The sequence below is a fragment of the Saccostrea echinata genome, unplaced genomic scaffold, assembly GCF_033153115.1.
Source record: "Saccostrea echinata isolate AGI-Se365-2 ecotype Australia unplaced genomic scaffold, CSIRO_AGI_Sech_v1 ptg000025l, whole genome shotgun sequence".
NCBI classification, from domain to species: domain Eukaryota; kingdom Metazoa; phylum Mollusca; class Bivalvia; order Ostreida; family Ostreidae; genus Saccostrea; species Saccostrea echinata.
In genome coordinates, this window is record NW_026889774.1 from 11,828,610 (window position 1) to 11,850,000 (window position 21,391).

Here is a 21,391-nt window from a genome sequence, read left to right on the forward strand (position 1 = left end):
AAATTTTGTCAAGGTCAAAGTTCACGATGGAGATCGATGTAATTCAAACAAAACTGTTGGACTTAAGCAACATCCCATTTCCTTTCTAACTTCAAGGTATAAAAAATTAAAATATGAATCGAAAACAATTTCTCACAACAAAAATGCAACTAAAATGCACATCATACACGTACATCAATGTGGAAGGCTGACATTTGTACCTGATTCTTTGGAAAGAGAGGTAATCCAAATCTTGAGACCAAGATTAAACAATTACAAACTGGATCTTATAAAAATGAAAATAATTTCTTAAATGTTTTGTGTTCATTTTGTGTTTCTTAAGCACATTCTTCCATTCTCATTTCTAGTAATATGAAAGGTGAAGATACCAACTAGTGATCATCTCATATAAATCCAGGAAAAACAAAACAAACTGTAAACAGGGCAAAAACATGGACCCATGGACACACCAGAGGTTAGCATTCTTTAAACAATGAACAAAAAACATGAATCACCCTCAAATAAAGCTAAATGCTTTTATTTCAACAATTTCTTGCTATAAAAAACTACTAAAATAACATTTGAAATATATAACAAAAAAAATCTCTATGAAAATGGCACAATGATATTGAAAACATAAGCACCAAAAATAACTAAAAAAGCAGACAAACAAAACAGATGATAACATGTTAACAGAAATGACTAAGCTACATTTAAACTAATTAACAAACTATTTTGATTTTTATGTAACTTTTCTTAAGAGGGCTTCAACTCAGAGTTAGCATTTATTGCAAATCATATGCAAAATTTATGAATTTTTATGGTAATATCAAAAACTGATTTAAAAAATGATTAAATCACATGGCTCTATATTAAGTACACACAAAAATGCATAAGAAGCAAATTCAAACAATACTATGAAGACTTTTTGCACAATTTATCATCCATTCATTTCAAATAATGAACCTCATGCACATAAAATATTTTCAACCTTTCACTACATACTGCTGCACATCAATTCTGCAACAACAGCTTCGAAAAAATATACTGGCAGCTTTGAAAAAATATACTAGCAGCTTCATCTATCTAAAACCAACTTTCGACAAGAATGAATAGTATGGCAATTTTTGCTAGGAAAATGGAAATTTTTTTTTTCTGTGAATAAAGCATTTGAAAGAAATTTTCCACGTCTAAATGAAACTAAAAGTCAGTTAACTGGTATCAAAACAAATGAAAATCAAGTTTAGACCAACAACCACATAAATAATTTTAAATTCATTGCCTTTCACCAGTAAACAATCACGATATGGCAAATTCAAACATTTATCAATAATATAAACTTTCAATTCTTTACTCATTTTTTTTTTATTAATTAGAGAAGACTAATTATCACATTAAGAATCTGGCCCAAAGCAGGGGATCTTAGAGTGGTAAATGATAGAAAACAAATATAATGTATACCATATTTCTTTCATGTATATGAACAACAAAAAGTTTTAGGTTATTTGGAAGAAAATCTAAAATGAAGTTTTATACTTTTAATTTTTTTTTTATATTTGAAAAGTCCTGGCAATTCAATCTCATAAATATCATGGTAAAGCACTCTGCATTCCAAAAGTTTATACAAAATTAACCTTTCCATATTTAGGAAATTTCCATGAAAATTATAATTTTCTTTAAACATAACATGGAGTATTCACTAGATAACCTCATCTTTGAACCTTTCTTTAAGATAAAAATTTCCTTAAAAATTGAAAAAAAAGAAAAGAAAATTTTTAAAGTGTTAACAAAATATCTTAAAATGGAAATACAAAATTTTAAACAAACACCTAATACTGTATGTTAACATATTTGGTATTCATATTTTACCACAAAAACATCTCTACAGATGGCATATTCATGATCATGACTGAAATATGATTTTTCACAGATGTGCTAAGTGAAAAGAAAGAGCGGTAATTCATGCTTGGTACATCTAAGTAAACATATGTACAGATTCCCAATCATGCATTTGATTGGGAAATACCAATCAGTCAACAAAAATACAAAATCAACCAATCAAAAATGACATAACAAAACTTGTTTCTATGATAATTTTTTTAACAACAAAATGGCAGTTATTGTCTATGCTTTGAGCTTCACACTGATTTTCTCTAACCTTACACTACATTTCTTTGTCATATCTGCTAAATTAAAATAGTCTTTGTGTAGATCTGCACTTGTATCCTTCTCCTTTCCACCATCCTCCTTGAAAGAAGAGTTACTGGTTGAACACACACTGGCAGTTGACAAACTTTTCATCTGGATTGCTTTTGCTTTCTCCAGATTCACATCATCCAAGTCTAAATCTGGAAGACTATCACTCCAGATGTCCGACTCAGGTTTTCTTTTTTCTGACAGTTTGACAGTTTCTGTCAGGTTTTTATGCACTTCAACACTGACTTCAAAATCCTTGTTGACCAATTTCTCTGTACACTTCCTTTTAGTTTCTTCAAATATTGCATCTAAAGTCAGGGGTACATTTTCTTGGTCTAAAGGTTGGACTATATTTTCAGCAGGTTTGTCTTCAGCCATGATGACTTCAGCAGAAATGACATTTGTAGATACTATGTCTTCACTACTGCCCTCTGCTCTCAGTCTACTCCAGTCAACAATTCCATTATCTTTTTTTCCATCTTCATTTCCATTACCAGGTAATGACAGGTTATCAGTTATTTCCTCATCTGCTACGTTGTTTGTCCCAGAAATGTTACCATCCTCTTTCCTATTATTAGTGCTCTCTAGTGTGCTAGTTGACCTATCAATGGCTTCTACTTCTGGTTGATTGGATAGGAAGTCTCCCTGTGCTGGTCCATCTAAATGAGTGTTTACAGCAGTGGTCTCCTTTAGAGAGAACAAAAGTTTGTCAATATCCATGCATGATTCTTCTTCATCATGATCTGATTCACTTCCAGAAGAAAATGCTACATTGTCTGCAAGTTGCTTGGCAATCACTTTCTTGATATTCACAGATTTTAAGTTCTGTTTCTTGGTTATCCTTTTTAGCACAACTGAACATGACTTCAATTTCGGATTTTCCTGTTTTCCAGCAGATATATTTTCAGACACTGCTGTTACATCAAGTTCAGGTTCAGGCACTATTGGTACCTGTAAAAATCTTCTCAAACAGTACAGTTCATCATCTACCACTTGGTCAACATTTGACACATTGAGAGCTGGATTAACAATTTGATTTGGCATACTGTCACCAGTTTGATTCAAATCATGGGGACAGTTTGATACAGAATCTGGATCAAGTCTCATAAGTTTTACACTACACGGTCTCACCGACGACTCACTATCAACACTTTCCATATCTATCCATTTCTTTTTTGGTGCTTTTCTTGTGTTTGGTTTGGGGGTCTTCAATGGCTGCCTCCTAGTGCTCCATTTAGACAAACTGGAGATGGTATCTCCACTTCCCCTCCTTTTTCGGACAGGTAAAGTTGGAACTAGAAACTCTGAAGAACTGTTCTTTGCAGCATTTTCCTTCACTACTTCCTCTGTAATTGATTTTTCAGTTCTTTTTTTCAGCTCTTTGACTATGTCATCAAAAATGCCAACATTCTTGTTCATGTATCTTGCAATCTCACTACTACTTAATCTTGGAATATTCACACTACATAGTTTTATGGGGGATGACTGACTTGCTTTCATACTTTCTTGTTGACTTCTTTCACTTTTTTTGGACTTTTTGGTTTTATTCTGAGTGTCTTTCATCTCGGTATTTACAGCTGAAACTCCACTCAATTTTCTCACTCGAGGAGAGGTTCTCTTCAGTGATCCATCATTGTTGAAGTTTTCTATTTCGAATTCATTTGGTGATTTACAAGGTGATTTGTTTGCTAATGATTTAATGAACTGTTCTTGCCATGACTGTGACCTAGATGTCCTAGTTCCATAGTTTATTTCACTGGCTGCTTCTCGTTGCAAAGATATAGGCTTTCTATTTGGTTTATGAACAGCTCTGGGACTTGAACCCTTTTCTGAACTTGATCCTGGAGACAAACTAATTGTGGATGTGTTAGTCCTCCTACCAGATCTTTTTTGTTCTAGGTATAATTTGGGCTCCATGGGTACTTTAAAGTTGTCAAAGTCTGAACTTTTTTTGTCATCAGCTGACCTTGGCTTTTCTCTTATCTTTGTCAAGGATGAATCTACAACAATTTTTTCAAGACTCACTGAACACTTCTTAATCTGTTCAAGGAAGTTTTTGCAAGAAATGTCACTTAAGTTTTCTAACAGACGTGAATTTTTAGAATGTCCTAAATTTTCATTCCTCCTCTCTTCCAACTTCTTCATTACAGTATGTGATTTTAGATGATGTTTGAAGTTGATTTCACTGATACTTTCAAACAACCCAGGCCTACTTCTTCTACCCCTCTTACTTCTAGTTATGTTATCCCTCTGTTCCTCCAGTTTTTCACCTCTAAATGACCTTGAACTTTCTGGTTTCTGAGATTGATTGGTAGCTGAATTGCTTGCTTTTACCTTGGCCTTCAAATTAACACTTTTACTTGGACTTGGCATCTGCTTTTTTGCTTTACGTTCTGGTGATAGATTTTCAGTTTTTGTAAACCTCTCTGATCTTCTTCTTTCATTGGATTTCAATTTGGAAGGACTTTCTGGGACTTTGAATTCATTGTCTTTATTTTTCCCCTTCTGTGGAGACATCGCACTACCTGTGTAGCTTGCGATGGACTCACCACTCAAACGACGCACTCTCACTAATAATGGCTTTAAGTTAATGATATTTTCTTTTGGATTACCCGATGAAGTTTCTGTGACTTCTGTTTCATTTCCCACTACTGTCTCTTTACCATTTTCACTTTGTGCACTTTGAGCAGATGGTTCATGAAACAAGGGTTCACTCTGAACAGGTGGTTCAAGAAACAAGGGTTGTTTACTGCACGAGGCATAAGACACTTCAGATGTTCCGCATACAGATGTTTGTTTCTTCGGAGACCCTCCTGTGTATAAAGCAATGGATTCCTCACTTAGCCTTCTCACTTTTATGGAACACTTCTTAATATTTCCAAATAAATCTTCATAAGAAAACTCCTGGCAAACATTGGTATTTCCAGATAAATCAGAAGAGAGCTGAGAATTGACCGGTTCTTTAACAGAGCTGTCATTACTTTCTTTTCCTGTGCTTTCAAATTCGGTGTCCTCATTACTAAGGGACTTGAAAATGAAGCCATTGACATCTGTACTTGTCATTTCAGTTATGTCAGCAAAATTTGTAACGTCATCTTCCTTGTCTGATTTTGAACACTTCTGGGGGATACCTGTTGGACTAGGTTGAATTTCTCTTGTTTCTTCATTTGGACTAAGCTCTCTGACATCTACAAACTGTTTTTCCTTTGATGAAACAGCAGTGAGTTCTCCATCTTCATTATGCTCACTATAATCATTACAATGATTCTCCAAATTAGTGTTGCTGTCATGGCCTTCCTGCATCCCCTCTGAGCTGCTTTGCTGCATCAATTCACTTTCATCATTTTGATCTTCCGTATTTCTGTTGTTTGTTATATCTTGTTGTAACCCCCCTTCCTCTGAATTCAGTGACTCTGGGGAAGTTTCAGTGGTTGATGTATCATCTTCAGACACAACTAGTCCAGACATCTCCCTGCAGATGGCCTCAAGCTTGGTTGGTGAACAAGTTGTGCGCTTCTTTCTTCTTTTCCTCTTTTTAATTTTCTGCAGGTATTTTTTGTCCTTGAGTTTATGACCAGGATATGTTACAACTGAAGAATCTATACCAATTTGGAAGTCAGTTTCTTCAAATCTCTTTTCTTCTTCAGTCAAAACACTCCCCACTTTTTGAAGAGAATTCTCGAGCTCTTTGGGCAATTCTGGAACTAAATTGAAACTATGGCTATTGCTGGTCAAATCTGTATTCAATTCTGATTGCCCAACAGTCTTTGGTGCCACTTCATCAGCCCCCTCATTTTCCTCTTGTGATGGACTGATGGAATATCCAAGTTCATAAAGGATTTCATCTGAGACACTGGGACTCGTAACAGGCTGGTCCCCTATAAAATTGTCAGTTTGGCCACTCATTGTAGTTCATCAAAACTCATTTCCATTTTAACCTGAAAAATAAAATAAAATTTGATACATTTTTGATTGTCAGAAAATAGAGAATATACTATAATTTAAATTTATTCATAAAAGTCCACTGTATTAAAAATTAAATCTAAGGGGTTTGTTTTCATATTTAAATAGCATTTGTTTCTAAATCCCAATTCTACCTCACTATTTCATGTTTCTATGGCTAATTTCTCCCTACACTTCATTTTCACTTGCTCAAGATCTGATAAACATTAGTTACATCATCAGTTATTACCCACTGTGACAAATTGACAAATACAGCAAAAGACAAATACACATGTACTGGTATCAGGCATTTTTTAAAAAAAGTTTTTGCATATTTCTATTCATTTTCAGAAGTTCAAATAAATCTCTACAAATTAAGAAAACATGTTTTAAAACTTATGTGACATACATGTACATGTATCACCAATTGTTACTTTACACTGTAATTGCTCGTTTTCAGAATCAGAATATCTTAGTGCACCTACTCATAAAGACTATAGACCCATTAAAATAATTTATATACCTGGAAAAAATTACATGAAAGTCCAAAGAGAGACTGATTCATCACATTTATCCCCTCACCCCAGCCCTTTATCCAATGGCTATCCCTTATTGGATATATTTTCATATCACACACTTATTCCGACAGCTTTGGATGTCATTTAAACAATACAATACATAGTTATAAAAGTGTAATATTCTTGATACTGTTATCAATGGTTATGCAGAGTAAAACTGATAATGGGAAATGAAAGGGGAAGAACACCATAAAAATTTGTTAAAAACGTGACAAAAAGAATCTTCCATGGTTTGTGAATGGATATATTATCTTTAGCTAGCTAGTGTTTCTATCCCCTTACCTTAAACTCAAGGATAGAAAATAAACAAATTATTGATTGTTCAGTAGATAAAAGTCATATCCAATCACAAACTATAGGAGATCATATGTGTGTATTAGAATTATCCATAAGATCCGGGGGGTGGGGGAATTTTCCCCACCTATAATGAAGTAAGCTCCCGGCTGTTCTGTTATTCCCCCTCGACTCCCTGTTAGGGGAGGAACCCCAGACCCCCTTCTACTTGTTTAATGTCAATGTCAATTCTTAGGAACAACCCTGTTGTAAATATAACATGTCCTTCATTTCAGTGTGTATGAATCATGAAAGTCAAAAATTTGTATTTCCTTTGTTGGCTTCCTTCAGAGGAAAAAGTATTTTATTGATAAGTGTGACAGTATAAGTCATTGTAGCAATTATATTTACACTTATTTGTTATTTTGCTGGTGAAGTGACTGGTAGAGATTACTCAAAATAAAGTTTAGGAATGTTTTGACAGATTTTAATGATGCTTTAAGTTTTAAAAATAATTTCAGACATTTTTTAATTCCTTCTGTCAAATTCAGTCATGCAGTCATACATGTCTGTAAGTTTACAAGGGGTACATTCTACCTTGAAGTGAAATTACATTGTGAGAAGTGAGGTGAATTAAGCTATGTACACAAACTATGTGCATGTCTTAAGCTTTAGATAGAAGAACATTCCATTGTTAAAATGATATTGTCCTACGGACCTGATTTAATGATAGAATCGTTCAGTGTGTTGTCAATGTAGCAAAATGGACAGGGGTAAATAACTCTACACATTTACTATGAATAATCCAGAGAGTTCTGAATGTCAACATGACATGTACATGTACAGGTAAATTCAAAGCAAGAAAAAAAACATTGAAAAAATGAGTTGAATTTTATCTTTATAAGAATTTTTTCAGGGTAGAAGGTATATACAAGCTCATACAATTGTACGTTTAAAATAAATTTGTCATGTTTCCCCTCAAAATATTCATTTACAACGACTCTTACATCTATTAAGCACACCAGTTCTGAAGGACACTAAATTCATAATAAAGATTAATGAAATTAACAATTTAAGAAGAGATTAAATTAAAGGATGTAAATATAAGTTTCGAATTCTTATTTTTTGATGTTGTCGGTCCTATAACAGCACCTGTCAGTGCCGACAAATTATCATACTGCGCTAATGTGCGGTATTCAATTTGTTGGCATGGCCAGGTGCTGTTATAGGACTGACAACATCCAAAAATAAGAATTCAATGCTTAAATATCATCATCAGAGCTTATTCAAAAGGTCTCAATGTGCTGTCATGCTATTTTATATATAAGATGCAGAACTAATGGATGAAGAACAACTATATTAACACCTTCCAAACAGGAATTTTTATTTGATAAATATTTTTTTTATTGTAAAATGTTAATATCCTTCCTGATTGAAATATTTGTTTTTGGATCTTGATCAGATACTTTGCATAATCCAACTACAGTATATTATAATATTTGAGAAAGCATACCAATTATAAGGCTGGAATATGTACATGTTGATTAAACTCTGACAAAAGTACAGATTAAAAAAAAACACATAAAAAAACATGTTTAAAAATTGCAACTAAATCAATATTTTTAGTACAAGTGAAAACTCCGAATAAGATTTGTACACATTTGCCAGAAAGGCGTGCCCATAAGAACATACAATAAGTTGTCACAATATCACTCACTTCAGACAAAATGTTGCTGGTTACAAAAGCATCATATGTTAAAAATTCGGTCCCTTGTAACCCAAGTCGACTCCACAGGAAATTTTGCTTTCGGATTTGGATGGAACGCCGATCCCGACTTCAAAATGAAAATAGTATGGAAAGAGTTCCCACTTCGCGGTATTATTCATAATTGAAACCTTTATAGTCTAGATGTTTTATTTTTTATTTATTTATTTTTTTTATTTATTTAATTTTTTTTTTTTTTTGCAATTTGTTGAACTAATGACTTCTTGAATCAATGACAATGACAATACTTCTTTGTGGAGAACAATAGCTGTACATTACATAACAGATATGACAATGCGCAATCATTATCTCGAATGGACGAGAGACACACATAACTGTTATTTATGTCTCTGAGTAATTTCTCTCTACAATCTTTTGAATAAACATAAAGAAGTTTTACCAACGGTCTAGTAATTCTTATTTGTAACTTCAATTTTCTTTTTTAAATTGTACATTCTGATTCACACAATCAAATATAAGGTCCTTGTTTGTTTTAGTATTGTACAATTGAAGAATTAAAGTACTCTCTCTCTCTCTCTCTCTCTCTCTCTCTCTCTCTCTCTCTCTCTCTCTCTCTATATATATATATATATATATATTAGGGATGTCGAATCGGTTAATATTTGATAATCGAATACTCGGACGATTTTCCGATCGAGTACCCGGGTACTCGGTATAAATGTAATATCAAGATTAGTGTGTTAATTTTCTTGAGCAAATTCAGTCCTGTTAAACCCCAAGCTAATTTTTATCACGCTTATAATGCATGTATATAAACATCGAGTACAAGGAAAATGATTTTGTTTTGCACTTTATTTATCAAATAAACACAAAAGACATCAATTGATACACCAATAATTACAAATGGTTTACAGTTCTTATTTTGGAAGACGATTTGATCAATGCAAGAGGAGGAAAATCTGTAAAGCGACTTTGTAATAATTAGAATGTGTGTGTGAATTTATATTTAATTGTGTGTGTGTGTGTGGAGGGGAGGGGTACCTCCCTGGAACCCCTTTTCATTAATTTCAGTTACTATACATCATATTCATTACTACAATATATCATGAAATTCCGCTATATGAAAAAAAGAAGAAACAAATAATCAACACAAACAAACATTATTACATGTAAATTATAAAACTGAATTTTTTTTAAATATACAAATGAATATATAAGTTTAAAAAGGTCGATCTTCGATCTTTTAGAAACTTTTTAAATCTATATACATGTATATAGAACTAGTTTCCTCTGCTGACTAGGCTTAGCTAAATGAACTGACTTTGAACCTCTGGAAGCGAAGGAAATATAAATTTAAAAAAAGAAGCTATATTAAATAGCAATGAAGAATAGCCTCAGTCAGTTATAATCTCGTTAATGACTGTCCAGTCACTGGTAATCCCCCGAGGGGAACCCTCTAATTTTTGTGACCGTTTGTCTGATCTGGAAGCACAATGTATACAAAATCGGTAGAATGGGTGACCATAACCATTAAAAAGTGTCCTTTTGAAAAGAGATACAAGACAAACCATTCAAATTGTCAAAACCAAAATAGGTTAATAGTAATCTGAAACTGGTATAAAAGTTTAATACAAAGTTGAGAGTCTCACGACTTTTTTAGCATTGGTCCGCTGTCTTCTAATCTGATGTTGCAAAATGACAAGAGGGGCGTGGTCATATGTGACTTTACTCAGTATAATTAATTCTACCTGTTCCTGTTCTGTTCTCAATTAAAATTGTTTTCTCCATTCTATGAACACCTAAAAAGTTAACAAGTAAAAAGGTTCATGCGTACCATTTTACATGTTTGAGTAGGAAACCAACAATCTGGAAAAAGCGGGGTTTGATCTTAACCTTTTCTCCGTTTTTAGGTTTTACATAGTAAAATTATAGTACATTTTATATATTGAGTTTGGTGAAATTCATTTTTCAATATAGATATAAAAGTATAAATTAGGGTTGAATAAAAAAAAGTTTGGTTTAATAGGGAAATATCGTAATATTACATATTATTATTATTATTATTATTATTATTATCATTATACAGATATTTGTTACATAATTTTATAGTATACTGTAGTGTGTCTTTTCCAACCCTGTATCAAGACAGAAAAAAAACCAAGGGTCCGTTTCATAAAACTACTCAGTATCTTATGACTAAGATCTGTCTCAATATTTAAGATGCGCTACAGCTGTTTCACAGAACTCATATCTTATGATAATCTTAAGATCTATCTTAATCTTAAGGCAGATACATGTCTTAGATTTAAGTCCAAAGTTAAGAAGGTGGTAGCCTATACATGTATCATATTTTGGTTCAAAACAGAAGCCAATTAAGTGGAGAACGGCTATTTAGAGATATGAACAACTCCTTGCCTTGGACATATGAATAATGTACAGTAGCGGATCCCGCATGCAGGGGGGTCTTCCTGATTTTTCATCGTTATTAAATTTATATAAAATGTTCATTTGCCCCCCCCCCAATGAGGAATCATGTATCCCTCGTAAGCTGGTAAGAAGAGTCGTACAAAAAGGAAAGAGTCTTGTCTATTAGAAGTATCCTTAAAAAAAATGGGTTTCACGATGTGTACGTCTTGTAGTTCAGTATACATGTGTCTTTGATTTGTGTTTTGTGTGTGTGTGTGTTTAAATATTTTTGCTTGTAAAAAAATTCTGACTCGGATTTTTTTTATTGGTTATCCGTTTAGTGCTGTATCCGTCCTAAGGTTGCATTTGTAAGCCCTGCTTTGTTAATTTTAAATTCATTACATATTTGATGATTTCTTTTCCTGTAAAATACATGTAACATACCTTTAAATATTCACCACTTTATTTAATCATATGAATTAGACCTAAAGTGACTTAAAGTTGCAGCACCTCTCCCTCGTCCGCAGCGATAGCTGTAGATCTGTAGCGTTATTCAGAACTGTAGCGGGGGAGGGGGGGGGGGCTGCCCTCATCCCCACCCCCACTTTTTTTCCAAACACAACTTTTTACTATGGAAATGTTCACTGAAAGGCCGGTTGCAATCCCTCCTTTTTTTGTTGCAGTATAGTTAAATAAGGGTAATGTAGTATTGTATGAATAAAACTTGGTACTGAAAGAAGTTGAAACCTGCATGCTGCAAATTGCATGTATTTTACGTATGATAAATATATACAATTTTTGAATAGAAGAGTTGTTATATTTTCTCCTTTGATTTTGACAAAAGTGAGATTCCTGATTGTTGCTCATACCTAGCCACCAGTTTTGAACAAACATAAATCCGTATACTAGTATATTTTAAAAAGCTTTCGGAAGAATTTTTATATTATTGTCAAACGGTTCTAGAAAAAAAGTTTTAACCTGACCCCGTTTGTGAATTTCAGGGTTCCCAGGGTGGGGACTGGGAGGTGGGGGTGGAACTAAAACCATAAAACAAGAGGCCCATGGGCCACAACGCTCACCTGAGTAACTTTGGTCTTGCTGTGTTTCACCTGATTTTCCAACTTGTAGTACCTATTGTGGCCCCACCTTACCCCAAGGGGTCATGATTTGAATAATTTAGAATCTACACTACCCGAGTGTGCTTCCACGTAAGTTTCAGCTTTTCTGGCCCAGTGGTTCTCGAGAAAAAGATTTTTAAAGATTTTTTTTTCTACATATTTCAATGTAAAAACTTGGATGCCCTATTGTGGCCCCACCCTACCCCCGGGGTCATGATTTGAACAATTTATAATCTTCACTACCCCAGGATGCTTCCACATAAGTTTCAGCTTTTCTGGCCCAGTGGTTCTTGAGAAGACTTTTAAAGATTGTTCCTACATATTTCAATGTAAAACTCGGATTCCCTATTGTGGTCCCGCCCTACTACCAGGGGTCATGATTTGAATAATTTAGAATCTACACAACCCCAAGATGCTTCCACATAAGTTTCAGTTTTTCTGGCCCAGTGGTTCTTGAGAAGACTTTTAAAAAAAGATTGTTCCAACATATTTCAATTCAATGTAAAACTTGGATTCCCTATTGTGGTCCCGCCCTACTCCAAGGGGTCATGATTTGAATGATTTAGAATCTACACTACCCCAGGATGCTTCCACATAAGTTCAGTTTTTCTGGCCCAGTGGTTCTTGAGAAGAAGCTTTTTAAAGATTGTTCCTATATATTTCAATGTAAAACTTGGATGCCCTATTATGGCCCCGCCCTACCCCCAGGGGTTATGATTTGAAAAATTTAAAATCTACACTACCCCAGGTTGACTCCACGTAAGTTTCAGCTTTTCTGGCCCAGCGGTTCTTGAGAAGAAGATTTTCAGCTCAGGTGAGCGGAAAAATATGCAATCTTAAAATCTTTACTCTTGGACAGTCGAACTGTTGGCATGATTCTAATAAATCAATGAACATTGGTCCCTCTACCAAAATTGTGAAATTCATTGGCCTTGGGTGTTAGGGCGGGGCTGTATTGATCATAAAGTGAAATGTATTAATTCTTTGAAAATCGTCTTCTATACTTCTGGGTATTAAGCAGACAAGCTAAGTGCATGGTTATGGCGGGGCTCATTGATCATATCTTCTCTTCTCCTGGGTATTTAGCAGACAAAATAAGTGCATGGTTATGATGAGTTACGCTTTCAAAATTGTGAAATTCATGGCCCTTGGGTGAGGGGGTTCTGGTGTTAGGGAGGGTTTCTGTTAATCATATACATGTAGTAAAAATGCACTCATTCTTTGAAAATCTTCTCTGCTCCTGGGTACTAGTATTTGGAATGCAAACTAATTGCATGGTTACGATGAGATAAAGTTTTTTCCCCAAAATTGAGAAATTCATAGCCCCTTATAGGGTCTGGAGTTGTGGTGGGGATCTATTATAATCATTTACTTTACTATAAAAAAATTATTTCTATAAAAAAAGTCATTTCCCTTTGTTATTCATTTATGATAGTTAATCAATGTAAATAATGTATTTGATGTTAAGTTGAATAAAAAAATTACGAACGAATTTTTTATACACAGTATATAATACAAAAAGTACTTTCATAGTTCAAGTCTGGTTGACTTATAGATACATGTAATACATGAATAAAAATTAGACAAAAAATATCACATACATGTACATTTTTAAAATATTATTCATAAAGCAAGAGAGGCCATTGTGCTAAGACACATGTACTATACATTTATTGACTGGGTTCGAGAGCAACATGCGTTTTGTCGGACCCAAGAACCAAACTATTCGTTTGGTTTGAGGGGTTGACAAAACGAATTTTGCCAGAGAACAGAGTCAATGTTTTCTTAATATACCTTTAACTTTTTATTTTAACATCTCTTGCGCCGAATTCCATTCAAACTTCAATGTCAAGGCCAAAGGGTCAAAAGTCATAGGATAATTAGAAAGGTCTTGTCTTAGGTAATATACGTGTATATTATGAAAGTCCTATCTTTTTTGTCCCCCGCTTTCGCGAAAGCGAGGGGACACATGTTTCAATAATTCATGTAAATTTCATATACCTGCACTGCAGATTTAACTCGGTTAAGAAACACGTAACTGATGAACACCGATGATGCAAATAAGATATAGCTGATCCCTTCTACATTGCGACGTAAAAAACGTCACGGCAGTCCAATATCTTATTGACAAGTCCAATATCTCACTCAGCTGTCCAACTTTGAATTTGTTGGTCCGCTCAGAAAAACATGGGAAATGTTAGACTTTTTAAGTCAAAATGTATATAGGAACATTTCATAAAGGTGTAATTATTTGCCATTCCATGAATCCTTTTCAGGGTTGTATCATACCAAGGACCTATATACTAACGGGATAGGCAACTCCTTCATATATAGGTCCCTGATCATACTCAGGTGACCTTTAGGCTATTGGACCACTTGTTACTCACTTTATGTAGTAAATGTCTTCCATTGATATAGAGCATGGTACTTCAATTAAGAAACTAGAAGTCTCTGACGAGACTGTAGCTCTACTGGTTTGTACGTATAATAAGACGAGAAAAGTACATGTAGCACTTGGACTTAACCTATGCAACAGCAATAAAAAGAATAATGATCTTTGGTTTAGTCTCTTTTTGTGGAAGATTTATTACAATTATTTATTATTATTAAACTGTAGGAGTAGCTTTTGAAAGAATTTTACAGAAATTTATATTTTTAGTTACCATGGTAACACACCAAACACAGTTCATCAAAACCAAAAACCGATACACAGAATTATTTATCTTAGTTCAGTCTACTTGTGTGCCATGTTATATTGAAATCAGACCAAAACTGTAGGTGGAGTGAAATTTCGAAAGAATTTCAAAGAAATTTCTATTTTTAGTAACCATATCAACACCTTTCATCAAAATCAAAAACCGATAAATAGAATTATGTACATTGGTGTAGTCTTTTGGTATGGCAAGCTATACTGACAGACCAAAACTGTAGGAGCAGAAGCATTTTGAAAAATTGTTCAGACGTTCAGGTCTCTGACCAGTAGAGCTAAAATATTGGAATCTTTAATCAAGTATGCTTTGTGCCAAGTTTGGTTGGAGTGGTTCACATAAGTGGTGCTTGAGAGGAATCCAAAATGTGAACGAAGTTAACAAAGTGAGAAGTTAACAGAAAGCAGGCAGACAGAGACAGAAAACAAAGCTTAAATCTTTAACTCAGATGAGTTAACCATGTATTTCTACAAATAGCAAAGTAAACATATCACAGAACTTTGAATGTAAAGATTTTATTGCATAATGGTGCAAAAAAAGGCCACAGTGTGCAATACTGTAAAATAGACATTAATGATTCCCAATACCTAATTAAAATAAAAACATGTATACATGTACAATGCATATATATTAATTATCCTATTTTCAAATTTTTGACAGAATCTTTGTTTTTAATGTACACTGTACAATTCTCTTAGTATGAGACTACTGCATACTGCTTAGTGCTATTCAATTTAAGACTGAAAATACAATTCAAAAGAAATGTAAACATTAAACAATAGAAATACAATGCCCTTCATGTGGCTAGATTTCTGATAATTCATCACAGTCTGACATAATTTACAGGAAAAGTAGATAAATAGCCATTACAACAATTAGTTATAAAGAAGTTAAATTTTTTTTTCTAACATGATTTTTAATATCTATTTGAATTTTGCTACGCATTCCCTGAGTTTTCCCTCATCTGCTCCAACTACTTCATCCAGCTAAAAAAAGAAAACAATACAATTTAACGTATGTAAGACATGAAGGCCATATTAAAAAAAATAGTTTGTTTGTCCTCTCCTGATTGCCTAAAAGAAAAAAACCCTACCTATGCATCCAATTTTTTAAATCCTGAGTTGGCAGAGGGCAAGTAAACATTTTTTTTTATTATTAAAATGGCCAAATAAGAAATGGATAATAAAAGGCTCTTTTTGTTTCTTGTAACCAGGAGAGTGTAATATTTGTCCTTATAGTAATTCATAAAAATGAACTTTTCCTCCCAAGGCAAGGAAACAAAGAGACCTGCATGGAGACATAAACTCTACATTTTTATCTGGATTAACAATTAAACTTTATACCAACCTTCTCCCCATTTTTGTAGAAGTGAAATGTTGGCATTGCAGAGATTCCACAGGCTTCAGCAGTCTCCTACATGAAAAACAAACAACACACCCTTCATCATTGTTAGTTTCTTAAAGTTACATAATGAATCAAAATCATTTGTTTCTTTTAAGATAACTGTATCATGAAGCGAAAGATTTATGAAAATTATGAGTATAGCGAAGATATGACAACTAAACTGCACTGCAAAGCAAAAAAAGACTGCACAATATAAGTGCCGGGAAAACAAAGGTTGTATCTACTGTTCCGTTGTTATTGTGCATGTCAAGGTCACGCCACTTTAATTTTCAGCGTAAACTTGTAAACAACATTTGATTGGAGCATGCAAAGGTGAGAAATATTTTCTAATTTTTTTTGAAGATTGTATCAAAAATCTTGGCCTACTGACATTCATTTTTTGGTACTTGAGACCATGGTAACTTCTTCAAGAAGTAAAGCAATATTTTTGTGTTGCGCCATACAACAATTATTTTTTTTCTTCATAAAAGTAGATTTTTTAGGTTCTGAAACCTGTAATTTTCTGAAACTAATACTTTCAGGAAATGAACAAAATTTGCATGGGTCATGCAAAAATTCTGTGTTTGTCATCCCGTTTGTGTGTCACGGTGTTGCTTTAAGAATATAATTCCAGATGAGGTAATAAAAGCTTCATACATGCAGTGTTTAAAATAACCATGCACCTGACAGCCCGAGATGCAAAAATTTTGTGACGGGCAAACAGGTCTGCACAAATGGACGCCCTGCTTGATGTGTTAAAATTTACCATAAATTAAAATTCACATATTTGATAAATTTCTTTCAGATCAACCAATAGTATCGATAGCAAAGTGTAAGAAGCAAAGGGGGTAGAATTCGTCAGCCTATAGAATCCGGATCGAAATTGAAGTTATGGTGATCTAGCTGGCCCAATTCACGTTATCTCTAAAACAAAGTTATAAAAGACAATTATTATCTTGGGCTAGTAGATTTTTGTGACTGACAACTTTCACTAGCAGTCAGTCCTGCATGTCTAGCTAATTTTATGGTGAGTTTCAAACACTGCATACATATAATATAGTACACAAAACTGTCACATAAATCATTGATTATATTTAATTGCATTCCTTAATTCTTTGGTTATATTTTATGGATTTATTAAACCAGAAACTTACAGAGTTTTCATCAACATCCACCTTGACAAAATTGACATCGGGATTTTCCTTTTCCATTTCCTGTAATAAAAAAAGTGAAGTGTATATAAATTCCCTAACACCAGAAAACCCCTGATCCAGGGGCCATGAAATTCATAATTTCTGAAGAGCTACTCTTGCTCATCATAACTATGTACTTAGTTTATTCAAAATCCATCAGCAGAAAAAAGGTTTTCAAAGAAATAATGCATTTTCTTTATATAATCAATAGAGCCCCACCCTAACACCAGAACCCCATACAAAGTACCGGTATAGGAATATGAAAATGTACTTTGTATGTACATATTACATATTAAAAGTTTTACTGACAAATATACGTAAACCATATATAAAACTGGCATGCACTGGGAACTGAATTTTATAGCAGAATAAAAACAAGAGGCCCAGGGGCCACATCGCTCACCTGAGCACTGTGGCTAGGAAAGAGCAGAAATCAGTTCAGTTTTGAAAGGTTGAAAAGTTTAAATATAAAAGTGGTTGGGGGGGGGGGGGGCATGAATTGAACAAATTTGAATCTACATTACCTGAGGATGCTTCCATTTAAATATGACCAATCATGGCTTTGCTGTTCTTGAGAAGAAGATTTTTAAAGATTTTTCCTATACATTCCTATGTAAAAATTTGATCGCCCATTGTGGCCCCACCCTACCCTGGGGGTCATGATTTAAACAAACTTGAATCTACAGTACCTGAGGATGCTTCCATGTAAATATGACCAATCATGGCTTTGCTGTTCTTGAGAAGAAGATTTTTAAAGATTTTTCCTATACATTCCTATGTAAAAATTTGATCGCCCATTGTGGCCCCACCCTACCCCGGGGGTCATGATTTAAACAAACTTGAATCTACAGTACCTGAGGATGCTTCCATTTAAATATGACCAATCATGGCTTTGCTGTTCTTGAGAAGAAGATTTTTAAAGATTTTTTCCTATATATTCCTATGAAAAACTTTGATCCCCCATTGTGGCCCCACCCGACCCCTGGGGGTCATGATTTGAACAAACTTGAATCTAGACTACCTGAGGATGCTTCCACATAAGTTTCATATTTTCAAGCACAGTGGTTCTTGAGAAGAAGATTTTTTAAAGATGCCATTAATTTTTCACAAATTCATAATTATCTCCCCTGGAAGAAGGCATGGCCCTTCATTTGAACAAACTTGAATCCCCTGTACCCAAGGATACTTTGTGGCAAGTTTGGTTGAAATTGGCCCAGTGGTTCTTGAGAAGAAGTCGAAAATGTGAAAAGTTTACAGACAGACTACAGACAAAATGTGATCAGAAAAGCTCACTTGAGCCTTCGGCTCAGGTGAGCTAAAAAATGGATTGCTTCCATTTATTGTTTTTTGTTCCATTCTTTTTGATTTACTATATTATTTCAAGACTAAATAATACCATAATTTTACGGAAAACATAGAAATATATGCAATCATAAATACCAGATTTATCTAATGAACTATCTTTTCTCCAACCTTTTAAACAGGTCATTTTTTTTATTTAAAAACAGCTTTTAAGTACCACACAGATATTAACTTGGTAAGAGGCCAACATATGATACGTTGGATTGAAGACAAAAAGTTGTCTGAAGCCAAAGGTTGCATGGGGATATCTTTTTTGTTGGAGGGTCCAACAAATTCATGTTGCCCAAATCTCCATAAATAACTGATTCCTTTAAACCTTCCACTTGCATGTGACCAACAACAAAATTTATGCAAAAGCAGAGAAAATGTTAGGTCGTAAACAGTTTTAACTCTGTTTAAAAATGTATCTAACAAATTATTGTATTCAGTTTCAATCAGTTAAGACATTTAGGCTATTTCCAATCTAATTAAATTAGATCCTTTACGCTCCTAAATTTTGTTATGTCGGTTCAATCATGCAGAGATGACCTCTAATGGGGAGTTGTTAGATCCTTACAGTGACATAACAAAATACAGGAGCGTAAAGGATCTAATTCTAATTAGATTGCTATTTCATTACTCCAGAAATTGTACGTTTTCGAGTTACATGTGATGTAAGCAGGTTGATAATTTTTATGTTGGATGAAATTCAATAAAAACCAGAAGTCTCTGATGAGTCTGTAGCTCTACTTGTTTGTACTAGTAACAAAGGAAGAGAAAAGTAGCACTTTGACTTGAAACTTTGCAACAGCAATGACTAGAATAATGGACTACAGTGTGGTTGTCTACATTTGTATGGTCTAATGATGTTAATAAGAAAATAAAAAAGAAATTTTAAATCATAAAGAAACTTGCTGGTTTATAGCAGAGCGTGGTAATTTTGATAAGAGCTGATTAAAGAAAAGGGTAATTAGAAAACCTTTTCAAACTGCATGTTTTATTATAAATTACCCTGGTCACCTTCTGATTTCAATGATGTTTCACTCGCTTATCTACATTATGATTTCAATTAAGCTTATTAAATAAAATGAATTACAGTATCAAAGTTCTGTACTTGCAAATTTGTGAAAAAAGTTGGTTAATACGTGTAATAAGATGCCAAATTATATAATTATAATGTGCAGGTGAGTTTATTCGTCTTTGCCTCGTCCCCCTCGCTATCATCACTTTTAACAGGTTAAATTAAATGTTTACAGAATTTTCGGATTTTTTTTTTATCACAGTTAAAACATACATGTATAGGGTTGAATATTCAACTTCATACAGACATAATCAGTGATTTGGTCGTCCATTACTCAGAAAAAAAAGTTTTGTTTCGCGTACAGTTTAGTAATCTTAACATATACAGCTGATCAGCCATTGTTGCCTATGACATTTCATGGTCACGTGATCGCTATCTAATAAACTTGGATCTTTAACTGAGAGGTTTTAATTTTAATCAATAATGTTTAATTACTGTGGTAATTCCGCAGTAAAACACGAAATTTATAAACTGTTATTATGAGGAACTTAATACTTTTTTTAATTTCAAGTAATTGAAAAACATACGGGACAAGTCCTTTAAAGTAGTCTACTTGTGTGCCAAGTTATATTGAAATCGGACCAAAACTGTAGGAGGAGCAGCATTTTGAAAAATTGTTTACAGACAGACAGACAGACGGATGGACAGACACCTTATTATTGCATATTAGCTCTTCTGCTCTCTGACCAGTGGAGCTAAAAAGTCAGGAAATCATTTATATAAGATGAGTCAGATGACTTAAGTCATTTACTTCTCAACAATACAGTGTGAACAATTGTACCCAGATAATAATTTATGCAAGCTTTTCTATTAGGCCATCATTAAACATTTTTCTGTCTAATGTACCCAGACCTACATTTTTCAAGGTGGGTAGGTAGGAAGGTATTTTTTAAAATTATCTAGTAAAATTGATAATCATTAGACTTAAAAATTCATTGATGTTTTCATTATAATGTATACACAGGAAAGCTACACATATTTAATATTAATTTGGCATTGCTGTAAAAACTTTCAATCTAAAAAATTTCTTTGAGAAATGATAAACCTTAACTTTAAAAATGATAAGGACAATCTGTATTTCCCTGGGAAGCAAAAAAATTATAATAATAAAATTTAAAGTACTGAAAAAATGAATGGGTAGGGGTAATTTTGACAGGTCAGTTGGAGTATAGGGCTGTCACGAGTACCTGAAATAATCGAGAACCGCGGTCCAAGTTGTTCGGTTTGGTTTCGGTTCCATTTTTCCAGATTTCGGTTTGGGTCTGGTTTACATATTAGAGTCTGTTCAATACAAAAAGTGGCGTCGAAATCAAAGGAATGATGACGATAACTGTTATCATAACAGTGATAAATAAACATCACAACTGAAATCTACTTCATTCCATGACAAAACACTTGTCACGGAAGTACAGCTAAACTTCGAAATCTCGAACACGGATATCTCGAATACCCCGGATATGTCGAAGT

The 21,391-nt window shown here is 33.8% G+C and overlaps 2 protein-coding genes across 2 annotated transcripts in view; both read right to left on the bottom strand.

Annotated features, from left to right (window-relative positions):
• Positions 1-1,793: 1,793 nt before the first annotated feature.
• On the bottom strand, positions 1,794-6,084 carry LOC133192006 (uncharacterized). The gene has a single exon (XM_061327826.1). It carries the CDS (start codon positions 6,079-6,081, stop codon positions 2,104-2,106), a length of 3,978 nt encoding a protein of 1,325 aa, XP_061183810.1. The 5' UTR covers positions 6,082-6,084; the 3' UTR covers positions 1,794-2,103.
• A 9,341-nt stretch (positions 6,085-15,425) lies between these two features.
• The window catches only part of LOC133192013 (uncharacterized), a 12,237-nt gene continuing 6,271 nt past the window's right edge, over positions 15,426-21,391 (bottom strand). Inside the window, exons 3-5 of the mRNA XM_061327841.1 lie at positions 17,464-17,523; positions 16,274-16,339; positions 15,426-15,912 (exon numbers count right to left, since the gene is read on the bottom strand). Coding sequence (XP_061183825.1) covers positions 15,850-15,912; positions 16,274-16,339; positions 17,464-17,523 — 189 coding nt within the window. The 3' untranslated portion in view covers positions 15,426-15,849. The remainder of the gene's footprint in view (positions 15,913-16,273; positions 16,340-17,463; positions 17,524-21,391) is intronic.

Excerpts from the sequence above, each read along its gene's own strand:
- LOC133192006 (XM_061327826.1), bottom strand. The coding sequence starts at position 6,081 with ATGAGTGGCCAAACTGACAATTTTATAGGGGACCAGCCTGTTACGAGT.